Genomic DNA, 21,852 nt, shown 5'->3' with positions numbered 1-21,852 from the left:
TTAAATCAAACGGTAGAACAAACGAACATGAAAGTGGCATAACGTGTTACAAATTGCGTAAATCAGATTTCTGTTTAAAGCAGTTTTATTTCTCAATTTTAGAGATGCTTAGCTTAAAATATTGTTTCTTTTTGTGTTAGGAATGATTGTTCTAAAAATTAGATGAATATGATAATTATGCTGCGTATCATACAAAATTAATGTCCAAAAATTTAATGCTTTATAAACCGTTCGATTACTAAAGTTTGAATTCAACAGTACAATCAAAATACTATTAACGATTAAGATATCCGTTACGTACAGACGGACGTACGGACTGACTTTTATTATAGAAAACTTCACGTTTACAAAATAACTTTGGTACTTCTGTAGAATGAAATTATTAGTGAAAGTTTAGATACTGCAGTAGTTTGTACAATTTAGTCAAGACTTAATAAACGTAGAGTACCCAAAGTTTTTAAGCAAAAATAAATTAAAATCATGCTTATAAAGTTTTCGTCTCTAGCATAATTTACAGTCAAGTGTCCCCTCCCTACAAGGTTTGAAATCATTAGTTTTTAATATATCATATGTCTTACTGAAGTCAAACTGCTAATAATAAAGAACAACAATAATAATATATATACACAATATGTTGATATTATGACAGGGGAATTTTTTTCGTCAATCTAGGTTGCTAATATAGTCCTCAGATATCGTTCAATACTTTCCTCCAAGGTCAGGAGAGGCAATAAATAATAAGGATAGGGGGAATGGGGGGCATCGTTATATTAGCCAGCTACGCGATAATCTTTCATAATATCCACGTATTCTATATCCATTCTTACTATTTGAATGATAAAGAAGTAAGTGTTAAGTGCCTAATAGATGTTTTCCGTTCACTTCTGGTTCAGGTCATACAAAAGACGTTAAGAATTATTATTTTTAGAAAAGCCATACGATCAAAGGATCTGTAATTTGTAAGATTTTGCGTAATGTGAAAACAGAATAAAATTACTAATGTTAAAAAAATGTATTATGTTTAAAAACTAACTTTATAATCTTGTAACTGTCAAGTGAAAGATAAATCCAATTAACATCAATAAATGAGCATACGGACAAAGTGATTTAAAGAGCAGATGTTCAGTGCACGTAATGTAAGAAGAAACTTATAGGAAAAAGTAAATGAATGTTCCCTATATGTATAGGAAATTAAAATAAATGTCCATGATATGTACGTGACTGACAGATGAATACCTATATATTTTCGAACGGAACAGGTATAATTAAAAATGTCAAGTAGATTTTAAAATTTCAATCTTCAATAGCTGTAGATAACATCACATTTCCCCCTAGGAATGTCTGTCTGACGGACAGGCGGACTTTTCTAATTATAGAGTAGCTTCGCTGGTAAAAAATGAAATTATGTCCAACATCCGAAGCTTATAGTGCCTACAATAAATATCGCCATACTGACCTACCAATGGTCAATTAGAATATATACTGATATCTAGTCTGTGTATTGGCCTATCATTGGTCATTTGTATTATATGACGTCATTTTAATAGGCCCTATCAAAAGGTTTCCGAAATCCATTTGCCGTAACACATACTCGTAAAATGCGCTCGGTTTTACTATGATTGTAGTTTTATAGTATTTCTCTTACCCCCCTATATCTCTCTTTTTTTTATCTCTCTCCAATTCTCTTCTTTTTTTCTCTAATGCTGTCTCTCTTGCTATCTCTTTCTCTAACTCTCTCTCTTTCTTTCTCTCTCTTTCTCTTCCCCCCCCCCATTTCTCTCTCTCTCTCTCTCTTCTGAATAATTCGTTGTTCTTCATAAACAGTAAAATACAAAAATAGGAAAATGCATTTTTATGTTTTAATTTTATTACATATTGCTACTTTTCTTTTGCTCTTTTCTCTCTCTCTCGCTTTCTTTCTATTTCTCTCTGTCTCTCTCTCCTTTTTTCTTTTAATTATCTTTTATCTTTCTCTCACTTTCTCACATAATCGCTTCTATTGCATGAAATTATCCGTGTTAGCTATTTTGTAAGATTGACGGATTTGTAAGAATTCCGAGATTCATTTGTTAACTTATATCTTTTTATACCTTTTCTATCAAATGGTGGTGCATTCGAGCACAAGAACACCCCTCCCTCTCTCTTATTCTTAAAGAATTGAACATAAAAGAGGGTATTTTTTTCTATGCCTAACCCCTGCGGGGCACCTCATTGCCAGTTATAACCTAACCTAATCTGACCTAAAGTAATAAACAAAAAAAAAACTACCCCAACTATTACATAGTCACCTTTACCCCCCCTCATTCATTCCTCATCCCCCCCCCCCTACCCCCCCATGAATTTTTTTATGCAAAGCCGGTACAGTTCATAGAGTGTTTGATTTCAGTTATTAAAATGTTTTTTAAAAAAGAAAAGTTCAAATGTCAAAAAAAACAAAATTTATTACAATTAATTTTCAAAATACCTCTTTAATTTATTAGGAATTCTACAATTATGATTAATTTGGGTTTAAGGGTACATTGAACATTATAGTTTATATTATACTGGTACCCAAAGTTTTCAAGTTCGATCTTTTATTCGTTGGCTTGATTGGTTGGATCAAACATAAAATGTTCAATATTTCCTCTAATGATTTTAATTTACAATATTTAATAATTTTGTTTATCACAGTTGGGGATATGTATGTATGTAGCCTTGATTCTCTGAAGTTATGATTCAGATGCACGAGGAGATTGGAGGTGAGAATCCTTTGACCAATCCTAGATTGGTAAGCTTCGCGCACAGCTGAGTGTATTCTATGTTACATCACAAGCTGACCCGCAATTCTCGTGGAAGCTACTCAATTATTACATCACCCTGGCCTAGAGTTTTGGCAGGTGTTTCATATTAAGTCATCCTAATTAATGGCACTCTCATATGAATGAGGAGCATGGACGAGGGAAAGCACGATTACAGTTGCTTGATAGGTAAGATCCTAACTTCCTACAAATCACCCTTCCTTACAACCTAAGGGCATCACAGAGAAGGTTGCGTGATTATATTCTGACAAATTGCAACAGTATTCCTCATCCAAGTGCAATATCTATGAGGGGACTTGAACTCGGATTTTTCCCAACCACAGCGTAGTGCGCTAACCACTACTCTATGGGACACACCTAGTTGGGGATATAAATAAATTTATCGTCCATTGTCTTTCTCTTAGGATCTCTAAAATTGATTAAATATGGTCTAAAAGTAATTCATAAGTAAAATTGAAAATTTTCTAGTACTCATTTGATTAAACTTTGTTTTAATTCTTTTTTAACAATCAATTAAAAATTTCATAAAAATTTAGTATTATGTTGATTTTTTATAGAATAGTAGAATAGAATTTATAAACTATTGCAATACATTAACCCTTAACGGTCGGGGGGGGGGGGGGGGGCGTTGAACGCCCCCCCATCCGGTTTTTTCTATCTCATTTTCTGTGTGTGAAAGATAAAGAGCCCAAACTGCTTGACTTTTTAAGTATGGGTATGACACACAACTGAGAGTTGGAATTTTTGAATATCTCCATCCTGGCGGGCACAGTTGCCTGCAAACCTGGCAGGGTCATCCAGGTAAAGAGCAAAAATATTTTTTTGACTAAAACAAAGCATTTTATCATACCAAAATACTAAAAAATCCTCTAGTAGTACATCCTTATATGAAATACAGGTGTTCAAGTCACTTTCAGGTTCCAGGTATGATCCTGCAGGTCCTGATCCTCCAGGTCTCCAGAAATCTTTAAAAGGCTCCTGTGGCCGCAATTTTTGACTTAGAGACTTCAAATTTTAAACTTAAGCTTTTCTTACATGTCTACATAACGTATTAAAATTTCATGAAGATCCGCCGCCGTTTTCCCGCCAATCGCCGACTGCGGCGGCTGGCAGCTGCCAAGTACAGCTGCGGCCGCTGAAATTTATATTTTGATATTTCTAATGTAAAATTTACATAAAAATAAACATTTTCTGGGAAAAAATTTTTCTTCTAGCTTCAAAAATAAGAAAATTACTGCCGTTTGAAATTTTTGAATAAAAAAAGACCTAAAAACAAAGGTTGTTAAATAAAAGGGTGAAGGAAGCGAAAATTGACTTAGACTTATAAAAGGTCGGAAATTCATTTTCAAACAGGGGACTTGCACAAAAAAATTTAGCCCTCTAGCTCTAATAGGAACTGAGATAATTAGGGGGGGCGTTGAACGCCCCCCCCCCCCCCCCCCCCGACCGATTAAGGTGCGGCAAGGGGCCCGACTGTAAAGGGTTAAATATAAAATTTACATAACAATCGTATTACAAATTGCATAGCAAGGAGTAATTAAGACTTTGATTAGGCCCCTTCAAATGATTTTATTATAATTATAGTTAGAATTACAAAAAATATGTATTAAATAAAGATGTAAATTACACAAATAAATACTTAATACATTGATCAATAATTAAGTGGGTTGACTAAATAACTATTTACAGAAATTGGTAACCCACGACCGTGGCTCAACACGTAGTGCATCCGCTCGTCGTCGAGGGGGTGATAGGTTCGAAGCTCGGCTAAAAACCGTGTTATAACTAAAGACGGTAAAAATGGTTCCTACTGCAATAATGTCAGGTGCATGACATTAATAGTTAGAATAGATTAATAGTACGTTACCATGTCAGTTAGGACTTCAAAGACAAAGGTCGCACAATCAAAGAGTTGGTTGTCTGATGGGTGTTACCTAACCTAAAACACCTGGTGTTTGGACAGCAAAGGGAGACATTTGGCTCCCCTTAGTTATCCAGAGATGTTTGAACTGGCGTTTGAGTGTAAAGGGCAGCATTCCCGCCCGTATGAGGGAACACAGTAATAGTGTCTGACTGATTATGACGTAACAAAAAAAATTAGCCAATGAGAGGCCGTTATTGACCAATGGTAAAATTTATAGTGGCCTCTCATTGGCTATTTTTTTTTTGTTACGTCATAATCAGTCAGACACTATTACTGTGTTCGCATGAGGTAATTGATAAGGTACAGAAATTGGTACATATTTTTTTTCTTACAGGAAAATCATTTTATAAGAACGAGGGTAATAAAAATCGTAGCATTATAAGTTTATTTTATATTTTATGATTGAAATAATATTTTACTTTGATATCCGCGAAAAGCTGTCTATAATACTTTGTGAAAAATAACTATTAGATGTCTGAAATTTCAAGTCCTTTTAAAATAACTGCAAAAAGATAATTGTTAAGGCGAAAACTTTGTAACAAAATAATTGGGAAGTTTTTTTGGACAACAAGGAAGGCAACATACATAAAAGCGAAGCTCTAAAATTAAACATTAAGAACAACTATCTTTTACACTTGTATAGAGTCAGATAATTGGGAAGTATTTTTTTGTAAACAAAGTAAATTTTATAATTTGTCAACTTGCAATTATGTTTTATAATTTAGTAGCGAAGCCAATTTATAATTCCCTTTGTCTCACCGCCAGACCGTCCGTATGGCATATGTGATTTGCTATTCTTGATGAACAACTATTTTTTGTGAAGATGACCTGTACCAATGAGCATCCAGGATATGATTTATCTGGGCTGTAAGTTTGTCGGTCATGCTCTAAAAGACAAAAAAATTCTTTTCTTTAAATTATGGCATATTCTTACATTCTTTATTATGACAACTGACCATTTTCTATTTAACTTACTTTGGCCGTTTATCAATCGCTGATTTGACGTTACCTTGTTACAATATGAATTGATCAACAGATCATCAAAGAGAGATGGGACAATGGGCTGTTTATTTCAATAGTACCTAAAGTTTCATAATATTGTTTTCTTATTTTGGGACTTTAAACTGGTTGGTATATAAAGTTGAGTGTTCAAACGTTTAAACCCCTAATTTTAATCTACAGAAGGTGTGCTTTTGTCTATCCTCATTGGGGATGTACATAAATTTATTTGCATTGTCTTATCCCTTTAGATCCCAGACTTTAAGTCTCCAACCCTTTAAATTTCTCTTTCTCATTTCCCTCCCTATTTTATTTATCTTTGGTTTCTCTAAGTCGGTGCTTTAATCCTTCGGTACAGACAGACCAAAATCTAAAAGAATACAATGAAATTGACGGACCCAAGACTTGTAGAGTTATTCTGCCACTTATTATCCGTAACTATAAAACTACGTAAAATTGTATTTTCTATAATTTCTATAAAATAGGATTAGAGTACTTGAAATTTAAAAGTTAGTGAAATGCGCATCATTAGTTTGAAAATGACATATGAAATTATTTTTCCATAGTGGCTCCGAATCCTATTATATTCCACTGGATTAAAACCGGTTAGAGTTTAATTGAAAAAGATTAAGAGTTTAAGATGAGTTTTAAGAAACAGGTATGTACAGGTTATAAACACTATCCTTTCCATCCCCCCATAATAAATTTGGGGAAAACTAATCGTAACTCCCATAATAGATTGGCCTGGGTTAAGGGATCGACAGTGCCCCCAAAAATGTAAGGGGGTGTGGTCATTTTACATCCAACTGTTTTAAAACTGTTTAGATATATAAATATGTTTCCCTAACTAAAATGCGATTTTGCCCCTAACATCTAGGGGAAGAAAGGCAGCATACACCTTAAATTGGACAACACAATCGGTTCAGTGGTTAGCAAGATCTTAATGGACATAGGTATAGCCCATACTACTTCATATAATAGAACTCTGTTTTCAAAGGGATACGAAAGTATAAGAAAAATAGTTTAAAATCAATCTGAGGCTAAAATCTAAAAATTGAATTGGTACAAAACCACCACGGGACATGTATAAAGCTTCCTGAAAAGGGAGAACTCGATCAGCTCAGTAGTTATTAAGATCTTAAGAGACAAAAAAACATACTACCTTTTATAATAGGATATTTTGCCTTTTTACCTTTTCATTGAACATTGTAACCTGTTAAAATCAGACAGAGAGAGGGGACAATGGGCTATTTATGACACTAGTCCCCAAAGTTTTATGATAACAATTTCTTATTCGTTTGCTTAACATCTTTAGGAACATTATTAAATTTTGATTGGTTGGTTAATTTAGTTGACCATTCGAATGTTACAACCACTAACTACAATCTACATAAGGGATAATTTAGTGTATTATCATTGGGGATATACATCCATTTATCTACCATTGTCTTATCCCTTTAGATCCCTGTGGTAGAATACCCATATTTGTATTAAAAGGGGCGGAGTTCTTAATTTCTTTGTTAGGTTAACTACGCAATAAGACAATAAGAGAGTGAGGGTGGGGGGGGTGGATTTAATCCGATTAAAATAGTCAGTTTAATTAGAGCTAGACAGGTGAAAAGTAATAAAATGTTGAGGTTCTTATTTGGATTATGTTTTGTACAGGTAAACTTTTTAAACCGATTAACAACCGCTGGATTAGAGCCAGTTCTCTGCCATGCCGAAAATCATGTATAGCATTGCATTACAGACAATATTCCACGAATATTAAAATAAAACCATAAAATTAATACCAGTTTTGTGAGCCCTTGGCCTCTCGGGGCGAATAAAACTGGTAATAATCTTTTATTCTATTTTCCGCGGACAGCTGTTCATAATAACTATTATTGTTCTTAAATGTAATGAAATTTGTTTCAATTAAAAGAGAGGCACCTTCCCACTTAGTATCTAAAAAGGTTTATCTTTTTAACATAATTAAAACTTATGAAAGAGAAAAAAATGAATATTAATACTTTTGATTATATTTATAGAAAAAAAAGTGACAATAAAACAAAACGTTACAATGATTAAACATTGGATATCGACTAAAATTTGAAAAATTTTATACATATTGATTAAAATAGAGAACACTTTAAAATACTTTGGGGACAAGTACGATTTACAAACCAATGTATCTATCTCCCTCCTTTCATTTTCAAATCTAATTTATGAGGATAAGTTAGACTGATTAAAAAACAGGGATCAAAAGGGATAGGTCTATTGCCGATAAATTAATGTATATTATCCCCAATGATATACAAAAAAATTACACCTGTAGTAGATTATAACTAGTGGTTGAAACATTTAAACACTCAACTTAATAGACTACCCTATCAAAATTCACTAAAAGTCCCCAAAGTCGTTAAGCCAACAAATAAGAAAACCATATAATAAAAATTTGGAGACTAATGTAATAAACAGCCCAATGTCCCCTTCCTCCCTGGATGAACACCTCTGTAAGGTTAGATTCTTACAGACTTATTACAGAGGCTAGAAACATGGAGGACAACTTTAATATAAGCTAAACTCAACACAAATGAAATGGAAAAACGAACATTGAGTTGATGCACGCTAAAGAAAGAGTTAATTTAAAAATATAAAATTGATATATCCCTTGCTTAGTCGTCCTAGGAATTACCAATTGAAAATAATGCTTTTAGGACAACTTATTCACACATAAAACGTCCAAATGTTTAGATTGGACATACAGACTTTTTGGTAAAGATTATAGAGTTTTCTCGCTTTCTTGCCATGAACATTTAAAATCGGTAGGACAATTCTAACATGCTTAAATTATCGACCAAAGGTTTTTTTTGGTCTTACGAACAGAAAAATATATCCTAATTAAATATATATTTGATGAAAAAGTTGTGTATATTTCAGGTTTTTACCTGTTCCCCCATTGAACCTGGAAGAACGTATCAGACGCCTGTTGCCGATTTTCAACAAGAAATTGGATTTGAAGGATATTACAGGTTGGCGCACCAACTTAGGGAATTTTTGAATTTTGATGGCTTATTAGTTGAGTGTCCATACGTTTCAACCAACAATTTTAATTTACAGAACTGGTATTTTGTGTATCATCATTGAGGATATACATCAACCTATCGTCCGTTGTCTTATCCCCTATAAGATCCCTGAGCTTGATCTTTAAATCATTTTAGTGGCGATTCAGATCGGGGCGCGCCAAAATTTCAGCCAATCACAGCGCTTCATTTTGAAAATGCAGCGCTGTGATTGGCTAAAGGTTTGGCGCGCCCCGATCCAAATCACCCCTAAAATGATTTAAAGATCAAGCTCTGGTATTGTTAGGTAATGGTATAATTACCAGGGAATATCAACCCTTCTCACATATTTTTAAATGCCACCTAAATTCAAAGGGTTCTTAGATTGTTTAGTACATAAATATCACAGTAGAGTTTCTATACATGAAATGATATTTTCTTGGGAAAAATATTTGTTAAAACCAGCCATCTAATAACAAATTTGTGTGTCGGCTATATTCAAAACTAACACAGCTAGTTAGCGGGGCATTGCTTCGCTAGTACCCAAAGTCAGGCAGAACCTGCTGAATTCTTTTACATTCCCTTTAAGCCAATACCCAAAGTCTGAGACTCTTAAAAATTGAATATTCGATCCATTGTCCCCTCTCTTACTCCCTGTATAATTACACAGATCTTTTTTTTTAGGTCAAAATTTGATGAACACTATGCTTTGGATGAGGAAAACGTCGATCAATTCAACGATTACAGTGTCGAATTTCAGGCAGGGGATGTTCACAATGAACATATAGACATATAGGGATTTTAGAATTTTTTAGAATTAGAGGGGAGGGGATGCCCCCCCCCCCTCCAACCTCTTTAGTAATAAATCCATTATATAAAATAACAACCATTTTTCTAAAATTATACAAAGAACAACAGGCTTCGAAGCAATGCATCTTACAAAATTTGGATTAAAACTTTTATTTACTTCTTGATCAAAAATTCAAAACCTACAATTCAAACTTTTTATTTTAGAATATATTGTACCTAATCTTTTAAGAATAATGGATTTAATCACAAGATAACATAATTAAGGAATAGCACCATAACTAAAATTAATTCTCATTAGATAAACTTTAATTTCATAAATATATTAAAGCTACTTCAATTAAGATTAAATTTAGATCACTCTATTTTAATAAATCAATTAACTAAAAACATTTCATGAAAAAGCTGTTTTATCCCCTGCTTTTAAGGGCAGCTCAAGTTGAATAATAGAGCTTATACATCTAAAAATGGATGTATAATGCGTGGATATTATGACAGGGAAATTTTTGTCGTCAATCTAGGTTGCTAATATCATTTTCATCTATTGGTCAGTATGTTTCTCCAATAAGAGGGGAGTAGATGTTGTAAATGTGGATAGATTGGGGATTAACGTTATATATTAGCTAGCTAAAAGTACCCTTTTATTAGGGTAGATGCAAATCTGGTGCAATATCCAAGCGATTTTATATCGATTGCTCTAAAATGAACCAATGACATGTTTTCTTATTAAAATACCAGCGTCTTATTGAGTGTCTGTTGACAAAGAAAAACAAATGATTGGTTCATTCTAGCGGCAAATTCAAAGTTGTATTATCGGAATATTAATGTTGTATACACTTAAATTGACGAATATTTTAAAACATAATTTTATTTTTTTAAATCTTACACTGAAAGGTTTTGTGATTTTTAGTTAAATCTTCTAAACTTTAGTTGATTTAGTATTATTAATCGATTTATTTTTACTTAGATCTTACACTATATTATCATATACTCTAATGATGTGAAACTTGTAGATCGCTAAAATCCACCACCCTCCAGTTAACCACCCTACAGCAACCTAAACTTAATCTCCCCCCCCCCTCCCGGGCATTTTTTAGGGTTCATACGTAACACCCCCATCATTGATAAACAGGAGCCCTATGAGATTATTGGTATAGAAGAAGAAATTGAACATGATGACGTCAATGAGATTATTGATATAGAAGATGACGTCAATGAGTTCTTTGCCGCTGAATATGAATTCCAAGCAAGGTAAAATATTATGTTTTTGGTGCTTTCCCTAAAAGTTCATTGTTGAACACTAAAAATAAGGAGAAGATAAGATATAGGATTAAGATATACATTTATATAGATTTTATCCCTCCCCCCTTAAAAAAATCCATAAGATTTTTAGGTTAGCCCAGCAGTAAGGGTTCCATGGGTCTTACATATACTTTATACCTATGGAAGATCAAGGATTTGGCCCAAAATATACAATCGTTAATTAATGGTTATATTATATTTTTATGATGAAATTGTTAAATATATAATTATTTATTTAGGTTAAATGGTGACTTGGGCCGCCAAGAGGGTAGATTTCTGATTCCAACAGAAGAAGAAAAAAATGGTTATGAGTCTCTAAATGAAGCCATATTACCTAGGTAATAAAGACCTTTTAAAGACATATTCTTTAATTAAATGATTTAATATTTCTAAAAAAAATTTAATAGAATTTAAATATATTTAGTAAAGGTTTTGTGACTTTTTTCACATAAATTAAATTTAATGCCAATTGGATATATGTAGGGGGAGGTACATGGAAAATAATGGATCTTCCCTTTCATATCCAGGTATGTCCTCTCCCGCCCTAGAATTTTTCTAGATTGATATACCTGCTTTTTACTTATTATTGTATCAATAAAATATTACAATTCTTAATATTTGTATATTTTTAGAAACTTGGAAGAAACCAATATAAGAGACCAAGTTATTGAGAAGTTTGGTAAGTAATAGTTTTTTCAAGTGAAAAAAGCAGCGAAGTATTTTTTGATTGTTTTGTTTTGTAGCCCGTACATTTAACCTCCGTCATCGTTTATTCCAGGAAGTTCCAGGAAGGCTGCCACCTCGACTGGTTTCTCCCAAAGTGATTTTACTGCTAGTGTGGTAGGTCTTGTTGGGCAGTTGAAAAGATGTTGTGTGTCATGTGGTGTGTTGTTGCAGTGTGGACATTTGTCTTGAATCTCAGCAGAGAATCTGTTGAGAGGGTATTTTTTTTTGTGGTCACTTCTACGAGTGGAGGCAAGAGGAAGGAGGTCGCCCCCACGCAGTATCTCCACCCCCACAACCGCAAACAACATCGGGGCGACCGTGGGACCAAGAACCAACAAGAACCGTTCCCTATCATCAACCAATGTCATCGTACACCCGGTTTTTCCAGCTGCCAGACAATGAGTATCCCTCAGCTAATTGGAATTTTTAACTAGTGTGACAACTAAGCATATACCAGCCTCTTTGCTTTGGCTATTATTAATACGAGCTGGAATAGAGCAAAATCCAGGCCCTGTCTGGAAATGTAACATCTGTAAGAAAAATCTGTCATCCATATCAATTGAATGCTCATCCTGCCATACCTGGATCCACATAAAATTATTTTTTGATATGGGATAGGTTCGTTCCGCTAGTGATCTTTACGCCATTAATCACATGTTACTGGGAAGGAGTGGACATTTCTCTTATTCGCTGGCTTATAAACTTAGAAACCTTTCTGAATATTGATAATTGGGTGTTTATCAAATGACTGTGTTCAAACTGTTATTCTACATAGGAGGGGGGTAAAAAATTGAAAAGAATTGAAAAAAAATTTTCTAAGAGGATAACGCCAAAATGATAAACAAATCACCTAACCTCTAGGGACTCTGCCCTCGTTGAAATAATGTGATTTTTAATTTAATATTTTCTGTAGCCTAAAACTTTAAAAAGACAGACATTTTGTTACTTTACAGACTATGTTGTTTTGATTAAACTTTAACATGACTTTTAAGTTTTCATACCATGGAGTAAAACAATCAGTTTTAACTAAACTCATGAATCACAAGATTAAGAGGTACAAAATCAAAAATTTTACTTTGTTTCTATAGAATCAAAATCTTAAAGTTGGTAAAATTACGTCGTTGATTATTATTTTCCTCAAAACAAAATCAAAAGCTTTTTTTTTTACAAAATTGCCTTATTTGTCTTAACAAAAGACACTATATTAATAATCTTTTTCGCCAAAAAGTTTATATTAGTTATTTCTCGCATCGTATTATAAACGGCTTTCCGCGGATATAGAATGTACAATTATAAGATTAAAACCAGTTTTTTAGCCCCTAGGTGCCGAAGGCACGGGCTAAAAAAACTGGTTTTAATCTTATGATTGTACATTTTTATATTCGTAGAAAGCGGTTTATAATACGATGCTAGACATAGTTTTTTCGTATGGATGAGAACCGGTTCCTATCCACCGGATTCGAATGAATACGAGAAAGAGAAATATCTGACAATTTTACTTGTAACAAAATGGACCACACGTTTTTATAGTTATAGTTGCAAAAGGACTAGAACTTTTTTTCTGAAATAAAGTTTTTTTGGCGTTCCACTTACGAAATAAATAATTAAACTTGGCTTTAAAAGTTAATCTACCTTAAAGTTTATAAAAGTTTTACTTTTGATAGATTACTGCAATGGTATTGCAAAATATGAAAAAATGTTGAAACGCTTTTATGAGCATTTATTTGTTTTGTGTGTGGGAGGGGGGGGGGGCACTTTACTACAAATGTTTTTTCATCACGGCTTTGAACCAGTTTAGACAAGAATAAGTCGAGTAGTTGGTTGAAGAACCAATAAAGATTTAATGAGAGTAACCGAAGTATTAAGACCAACCAATGAGGTACCGTGATTTCAAACTTTGATGAGCAGTATAATTTACAATTCAAGTTCACTCCCTAACTGAAAAATATTTTGAGTACATTTGCTGAAAGGCTTATGACTAAAGGTCAAATATCATTGTTTTTTATAGTAATTACTAGATGCTACGCCCCTAGGGGCCTCTATAAAGTTACTTAAGGGATGGGGTTTGGAGGGGGTGTCTACATTCCCATTTATAATTTGGTTTGAAAAGAATGAATAAAAGAACAATGGGGTGGGGAGTGGAGGGGGGTATTTTTGGGGGGAGTGGAGAAACTTTTCACCAAAAATTTATGATCCTTTTTCTGGACCTATGAGAAGCTTCACTGTATAGCAGAATAATATCGGCCCAACGGTTTGCGAGATTCTTTTGTACAGACACACAGGCAGAAAGACATCATGTTACTTTTATGTAGACTATTTGTTTTATGACGCACTATTTCTAAAAAAACATGTATTTTTTGCAATTTTATATAACACTTACACCCAAAATATATTTATTATCTAACTACGAAAATAAATATATTTACTGCTTAACTTAATAACAAATATATGTAGTTTGAAAAAAACAAAGGACTTTTTCGTGGGAGCTAGGGAGGGGACAATAGGCATTTCAAAAATCGTACTTCCAAACTTTATGATATTTACTACTAATACTAGTAGAAGCTTTAAATTAACAGGGGAAGGTTGAAAAAAATTCTTCAACTTTATCAAAATAGGAACATTAAAATTTGTTTTTTTAATCATAAATCATTAATGTATAGATGTATAATTAAGACAACTACCTGCCCCAAGTGGCAGAGACCCTTTTTGTCTGCTTTTTAAAAGGGACTTGGCTGTATTTATATTTCCGACGCTATAAGATGATTTCAAATACCTAAATTTTACTTTAATATTTTTATTGGTAGATGATTAATCTATTTACCATTGTCTTATCCCTGAATCCCTGGCCGAAAAAACATTATGTAACTAGAACAATAATGTCCATAATTATCAGTGATCTTAAGGGATAAGACAATTAACAATAAATTGATGTACATCCTTACTTATGATAAACAAAATTACTCCTTCTCTCGATTGTTTTTATTTTCTTCAAATTTGGAACCAACTAATTAAAATTCAATAACAGTTCCCAAAGTTTTTTTAGTCAAATAATAAAAAAAACATAGATTAAAGCTTTGAATACCAGTGTAATTTACAGTTCCATGTCCCCTTTCTCCCTGATAATTATGCAGTAAAATTAAACAGCACTTTTATTGCACAACGTTTGTTTGAATATTTATATGTGGAATATGCACAAAAAAACACATTCTGAACATCATGAATATAATAAACTTACAATAAAGTAACAGGATCTCTGTGTAACTGTAACAAAGGATCTTGCTAACTGCTGAACCGATATGGTTCTTTTTATAATGTGGTTTCATTTATGTTCTATTTTGGGGGTCTCTAGGGGTTTAGCCACTAGTAATGGTATTAACTGATTTATTTTGACACACATACAATTGTGGGGAAAAAAGCTAGATAGTTAGAATATTTCTTAAATTAATTTGGGTTGTGACCATTTTACTTGACACCCCCTGCATTGGGGGGATGTATCAGGGGTGTGTAAACCCCTGTCAAGGAAGATGTAGAGGGTTGGATTCCTAGGGAGTCTTATTTACCCCCCTTAGATTTTCCTGTGGTGGTGGATACACCCCCTTTGTGCACGATTCCGTTGTCAAAAATATTTTATATTCTTTTTAATTCAATTAGGTTTTCCCTAATCTAATATTTTAATCTATTCATTTATGGTCAAATACATTTATATTATTACTTGCATTCTCATAACATTTCTTGTATAATTTATGATTTAATTTTTTCGTGATCTACATTGGTCAATATACAATGAATAAAATTACCAAAGGTAGCGTAATAATTACAAATCTTGTGGAAATATGTCTATCCTTCTTACACTTTGTTAACAACTCTCGGTGGTTTTCCATAAAGTGCCTAGTCGAGCTCAGAAACCCCTTCCCTAATTTCAAAATAAACTAGAAATAGGGGTAGGGGATATTTTCGTGTGTTTTATTTAGGTCAGGTTAGGTTAGGCATTATGGAATACAGAGTAGTATCGTAGGGATAGGATGTCGTAGGTCGTACAGGGCCTGGGCTTAGCACAAAGCAAAATATACCCTACCTAAGAGCCTCTAGGGGAACTCTTGATAGGGGGGGAGGGTAGGAGTCATAGGCGTCCAAGGGGGGGGGTAATGGGCCATTTGGCACCCCCAAACGATTTTGGGGGTGCCGTAGGCACCCCCAAAATTTTGTGAACAATACCCCCCCCAAAAAAAAATTACCCCTACCGTAGGCACCCCCAACGATTTTGGGGGGGGGATTTACCCCCCCAAACCATTTGGGGGGGGGGGGGTAATTACCCCCCCCAAAATAAATGTTCTTTAAAAAAAATTTTTTGGGGGGGGTATTTACCCCCCCCAAATTGAATGTTCTTAAAAAAAAATTTTACTGAAAATTTTTTTTTGGGGGGGGAGGGAGTAATCTCTGCCCCCCCCCCCCCTAAAAAAAGTCATAGTGTGACTCGAGCCTTGAGGTGTAATATATTTTATGTTCCTCGTTTGGTCTCCTAATAGTTAATGAAAAGTATATCCTAATGTTTCAATTAAATCAGATCTTGAAGACGACATTTAAACCGGCTTCCAAAAAACAGGTTTCTTACGAATACGTTCATAGCAGACAGATTGTTATTGTTTACAAATTTCATCATACATGCTAAACGAGAATAAAAAAGTGAAGTTATATTTTAATTGAAAAAAAAGATTTAAAGTTATTTTGGTGAACTGTGTTACCAAAAATAAAATAAGTAGTACATTAGTCGTTGAAATATCAAGCTTTATATCATTGCAAACTGTCAGTCAGTCATAAAATCTTTAGGGTAGGGCAGGGCCAAGTCAGTTGCTAGGCGAAATCGTTATTATTTTGACATATCTTCATTAAATGACATTTATCTCCATGTTCTAATCGATTGACAGAAAATTACATGAAACATAAGTTGTTTGTTGTTAAATTGCCTACAAAAAAGTATAAAAGCAAATTTTTGTGAGATGATTTTTACGGGTACTTATTGGGTCTGAAAGTCGAACGAGAAAAAAAACATTTTTTGATTATTTTTAAAGGTCAGAAAAAGATTGGGTTGTACAAAAACGGGTAAGAGTTAGGAGTCTAGACGTCTTCATGGGACAGAATAAGCATTCAATTCCATTGAAATCATAAAAAAAGCTTGTTTAGTTTTCTCAAAACTAGTTATAAAACTTACCAGGACCTATAAGACGCTTCACCTTAAAGTATAATCATATTGGTTCATTGGTTAGTGAGTTAATTATTGTATTTTTATGTTCTAAAGAATGAGATACTATTATATATTTGAATAGTAGTGGCGCCCTTAGCATCTAAGAACTCGTGTTTTCTAAAGGGTAAAAAGGGAGGAGAAAAATAGCCTAAAACCACTCAAAGGATTGACCTATAATAGTGTGGAACCATCACGGGATCTATGTGAAGCTTTCCTAAAAAGGAGAACTCAGTATTAAAAGTAATGAAATCTGAAGCTATAGTCAAATAAATTTTACTTACTACTTTATGTTATAGGATAGTACTTATTAACTTAATAGATTAGGTAGGTGCTTTTTTTACATAATTAAATTACCCCCCCCAAAAATTTTACCCCCGGGGTAAATTAGTTTGGGGGGGGTAATTACCCCCCCCCCAACAGATTTGGGGGGAGTATTTACCCCCCCCAACAGACTTTAGGGGGGGTAATTACCCCCCCCAATCAAATTTTACCCCCGGGGTAAAATTTTTGGGAGGGTAAAAAAAAATTTCGGCGCGCTTCGCGCGCCATTTTACCCCCCCCAAACACGAATTACCCCCCCCCCCCTAAAATTTTTTACCCCCCCCAAATAAAAAAGCTTGGACGCCCCTGGTAGGAGTCAACACCCCAATTTGAATTTTAGTTTTAAAAAGAAAGAGTAACAAAAATTGTTTTAGGGAGTGGGGGTCATTTCTTTCTTTTGGCGATTTTCCTTGGGTGGGTGGTGTTACCCTCACCAAAAATACTTAAAATAGTTAAAAAGCTTCCTAACTTAAATTACAAACACAAGTTATAGAGTAGCTGCTGCTCTGCTGTTAAAAAATCTAATTTGATTATTTCATGATTCTAGTTAATAAGAAAAATAATTATTTTTTGGTTTCTTCAAAATTTCAATCTATTTCTTTGATATATATGCGTAATAATAAGAGATATTAAGGGATACGACAATGGAAAAGAAATGAATTTACATTCATAATTATGAAAAACTAAATTACTCCTTCTGTAAATTGAAATTGTTGTTTGAAACCACTTTGGAACCAACTAATTAAAGGGATAGTTGCATAAAGTGCATTTAACCATTTTGATTGCAAGCATAAGTTACAAGAATACCATCTAATATATATATTTTTGTATTTCAAACAAACAACTATGCACCACTGAAATAGTCATTATACTGTTTGTGCAAATAGGACAGCCATATAAGTTGCATATATCCAAAAATATGATTTTCAAGGAAGCTGTGAGTATTGGTGCAAAAAATATGACGTAACAAAAAAAATTGACCAATGTTAAAATTTATAGTGGCCTCTTATTGGCTAATTTTTTTTGTTACGTCATATTTTTTGCACCAATACTCACAGCATCATTTTCAAGTCTTGATATTTTTAAAACTAAGTGGTACAAAATTGATAATCTTTCAAATATATGTGCTATGCATGTAGTTTAAACTATTGAACAGAAAAACCCCTTTAATAAAATTATCAAGAGTTTTTAGGCTAACAAATATCATGCTTTTAAAACTTTGTGTACCAGGTACAGGTTTTTGTCAAGGGGTTGTATTCTTGTAGGGGTGAAAAAAGTTAAGCACGCGTTTTGTACCATAATAATTATCCCCTCCCTTTAATCCTGGTGATATATAGAGTCGGTTCATTCAAATTAGCCCTTTTTTCAATTCTTATTATTTTAGTAAATGATTTCTAACTTATATCAATCCACCTATTTATCTGTCGTTCTATCTATCCATTTATTTATCTGTCTTCCTATCTATCCATCTATATTTACATCTATTCATCAATTTATCTATCCATCTATCTATCTATCCATCTATATTTACAATCATCAATCCATCTATCTATCCACACATTTTTCCATCTTGTTATCCATCTTTCTATCCATCTTTCTATCCATCTTTCTATCCATCTATCTATCCATGTATTTATTCATCTTTCTATCCTTCTACTTATCTATCTATCCACCTATCTTTAAATCTATCTATCCACCTATCTATCCATCAAACTATCTATCTATCCACCTATCTATCTATCCATCCATCTAACCATTTATCTATCCACTTATCTATCCACCTCTCTATCTATCTATCTTTCCATATATTTATCCACCTATCATCTATCCATCCATCTATCTATCTTTCTATATTTTCATCTATCTACCCATTTATCTATTCATCTATCTATCCAGCAATTTATTAATCTATTTATCTATTCAGAAAAGTTCCTGACTATCCTATATGAGGAGGAGAGTATAGATGAAGAAATACGACGACCTTTCGAAGATCTTCTCAGTAAATTATACAATCATGAAATTTAATTACTTAATCTTAAGGAATATGGCAATGGACGGTAAATTGAAATTCATCCCCCCAATTATGAGAAACAAAATAACTCCTGAAATGTTTTGACACCACTAATTTCAACCCAACCAAGCAAAACTCAATAAAAGTACCCAAATTTTTTTAAGCAAACAAACAAGATAAAGTGCTTAAAAAACTTTGGGCACCAGTAAAATTTACCGTCCAATGTCCCCTCTCTCCCTACCCATTTTTAAGTTGATGTACATTCCCTTCCGCATGTAATCACATCAGAATAGTATTTAATTTTCGCATAAAAAAAACATAATATAAAAGTAGATACTATGGGAAGTATAAACGAAAGGGAAAAGGGCATTTTGCGCTGTTTTAATAGTTAAATTCTGATGTTTTTATAACGTGTGATAGAGAAGGAATAGTTATTTCAGTATGGCTTTGAAACCGATTAATATCCGGTGAATTAGAACCGGTTCTAGGCCATACTGAAAAATTATGTACCTATAGCATCGTATTACAGACAATTTTCCACAAAATTAAATAAAAATCATAAAAGTCATAGCAGTTTTGTGAGCCTGGGCCTTTGGCTCATCGGGTTAACAAAACTGGTTTTAATCTTATAATTTTTCATTTTAATATCCGTGAAAAGCTGACTATAATACGATGCGATAAATAACTTTTATAAAACTGATTCTATAAAGTAACAATTTTGTAAAAAGCCAAGCTTTTCTATAATTTAGGCAGGACCGTCTGTCCGTAACTTAGTTAATTTAGGCAAGTAAGAATCGTCACATCAATTTCAAACTTTTAAAATTTATTCCTGAAACATTTTAAAACAAGTTTATATGTTTATAAATTTGTGGCTCCCTGCCACCATCTGTTGTGCCCTTAGAAGCCTCTAGGGGCGTAATCAAATTTAATATATTAGGTGTGTATCCGCTGCTGATATTATATTATGTAACTAAAACTATCAATTATGAATGTTAAATAATTATTTCTAAAAATACTTTTAACCAAATAGTACCATACAATTCACGTCACTATCATTAATTTACCCAATTTATTCACATCATTTATATCCCACAACCCCCCCCCCCCTTAATATTTTTTTACAAGCAATAAAAAAAATGTGTGAATCCTGTGCTTTACTTGGTTTGTTATGTTTTGATATAATAAAATCATAGAATCTTTACAAATATATTCTTATTTTAAAAGCGAAGCTGCTCTAATATAGGGTCGTCCGTACGGCCATAACGGTTAGCTCTTGTCGTTAATTTAGGCATGTTAGAGTTGTCCTATCACTTTCAAACTTGGCATGATGATTCCCATAACAGTTAGTTACGAATTAGAAATCAGTAACTCTCTTTAATTGTTACCAGTAAGTCAGTATTTTTACTAAACACATGTTGCTTTTTAACCTTTTAACAACATTTTGTATGTAATATATTTATCCTATTTATCTGATATTGACAGGGTACAATGTTATAAGCGAAGCATCCCTGTAATAAAGTCCTAAAAATGAAAGTATGTCCTTTACTGTATCCTATATTTAAGCAATTTTGAAGTTAATGTTCTGGTTTTTAAGTTTTGACACTCTACAAATGTTATAGTTCGTTAGTCCTACTGTTTTAGAGCTTTAGTTCGTTATTCCTACTGTTTTAGAGCTTTGCTTGTATGAATATTGTCATCCTTGTTATTATAAAATTTGGAAGGGATATGAATGTACTAAATAATTGTTCCAAAAGTCAATAATAACTTTTGAGGTAAGAATTGGGCCAGTTACAAAATTTCTTTTTATGTAAGTGTAAAAGCAAATAAAGTTTGGTAATTTGAGTTTATAAAATATAAATTTCAAGTATTGTCTGATTGTTCTAAAACTGTTCTCACATTTTTAGATATTTAGCAAATTAATTTCAATAAAATATCATAGACTTGTCTTATTGATTTCAAACTTTGCATGATGATTCCTATATCAGTTAGGTACGACTTAGAAAGCGTAGCAACTCTATAATCGTTATCAGAAAGCCCGTTCATCCATTTGAAACAAACTGATTTTAACAACTTTATGTTAGTTATATTCCAATTTATCTTATTTTTGGAGTACTGAATCCTATTACAATAAAGCATAATAATATAAGCAAACCATCTCTGTATCAGCCCTAAAAATGTAAGTATGTCCTGAAACAGTATTCTGTATTTAAGAAGTTTTGCAACATATTTACGTACAGTTTTGTCAAAACTTATATATTTATAGTTTGCTTATTCAGTTCTGACACTTCTGCAAGAGTTAATGTTCGTTTGTCCTACTGTTTTAGAGCTTCGCTTTAATAGATTTTATCATCCTTGTTCTAACATAGAAAGCAATAATAAAAAATAACTGCTGCAGGCGTTAACTTAATTTTTAAATCATCTGTGAAAAAAACATTTTTGAACAATTCCAACTACTTCATATTTTGTAAGAAGTAAGCTTTTTTGATGTAGCAAAGGATCACGAACCGATGAACCGATTGTTGAATGTTGATAATTTGATTGGTTGGTTTATTATGTTGAGTATTTAAACAACAGATCTATAGTATAGATGTATATGCAGAAAACTACCTCCTTCCTTTTTCAAAGACCTCTTTCGTCTGCTTCTAAATTATTTTCTGCTACTTGGCTGTGTTGATATA

General features: G+C 33.0%; 1 protein-coding gene across 1 annotated transcript; it reads left to right on the top strand.

The window, feature by feature from the left end:
• The first annotated feature begins 7,304 nt into the window (after positions 1-7,304).
• Positions 7,305-20,030, top strand: LOC145305465 (uncharacterized). Its single transcript, XM_080147083.1, has 7 exons — positions 7,305-7,386; positions 8,644-8,735; positions 9,450-9,525; positions 10,705-10,823; positions 11,114-11,212; positions 11,507-11,553; positions 19,088-20,030. Exons 1-7 carry the CDS (start codon positions 7,351-7,353, stop codon positions 19,186-19,188), a joined length of 570 nt encoding a protein of 189 aa, XP_080003209.1. The 5' UTR covers positions 7,305-7,350; the 3' UTR covers positions 19,189-20,030.
• Positions 20,031-21,852: the final 1,822 nt, after the last annotated feature.

Source organism: Acartia tonsa, chromosome 14 (assembly GCF_053477335.1).
Source record: "Acartia tonsa isolate MP-2025a chromosome 14, ASM5347733v1, whole genome shotgun sequence".
Taxonomy (NCBI): Eukaryota; Metazoa; Arthropoda; class Copepoda; order Calanoida; family Acartiidae; genus Acartia; species Acartia tonsa.
This window is presented reverse-complemented; position numbering and strand designations above follow the sequence as displayed.

Bases quoted from the DNA above. Each gene is read 5' to 3' on its own strand.
- LOC145305465 (XM_080147083.1), top strand. From the start codon at position 7,351: ATGTTGAGGTTCTTATTTGGATTATGTTTTGTACAG. The intron at 10,824-11,113 runs GTAAAATATTAT...TTATTTATTTAG, and splicing joins GAATATGAATTCCAAGCAAG to GTTAAATGGTGACTTGGGCC. The intron at 11,213-11,506 runs GTAATAAAGACC...GTATATTTTTAG, and splicing joins AATGAAGCCATATTACCTAG to AAACTTGGAAGAAACCAATA.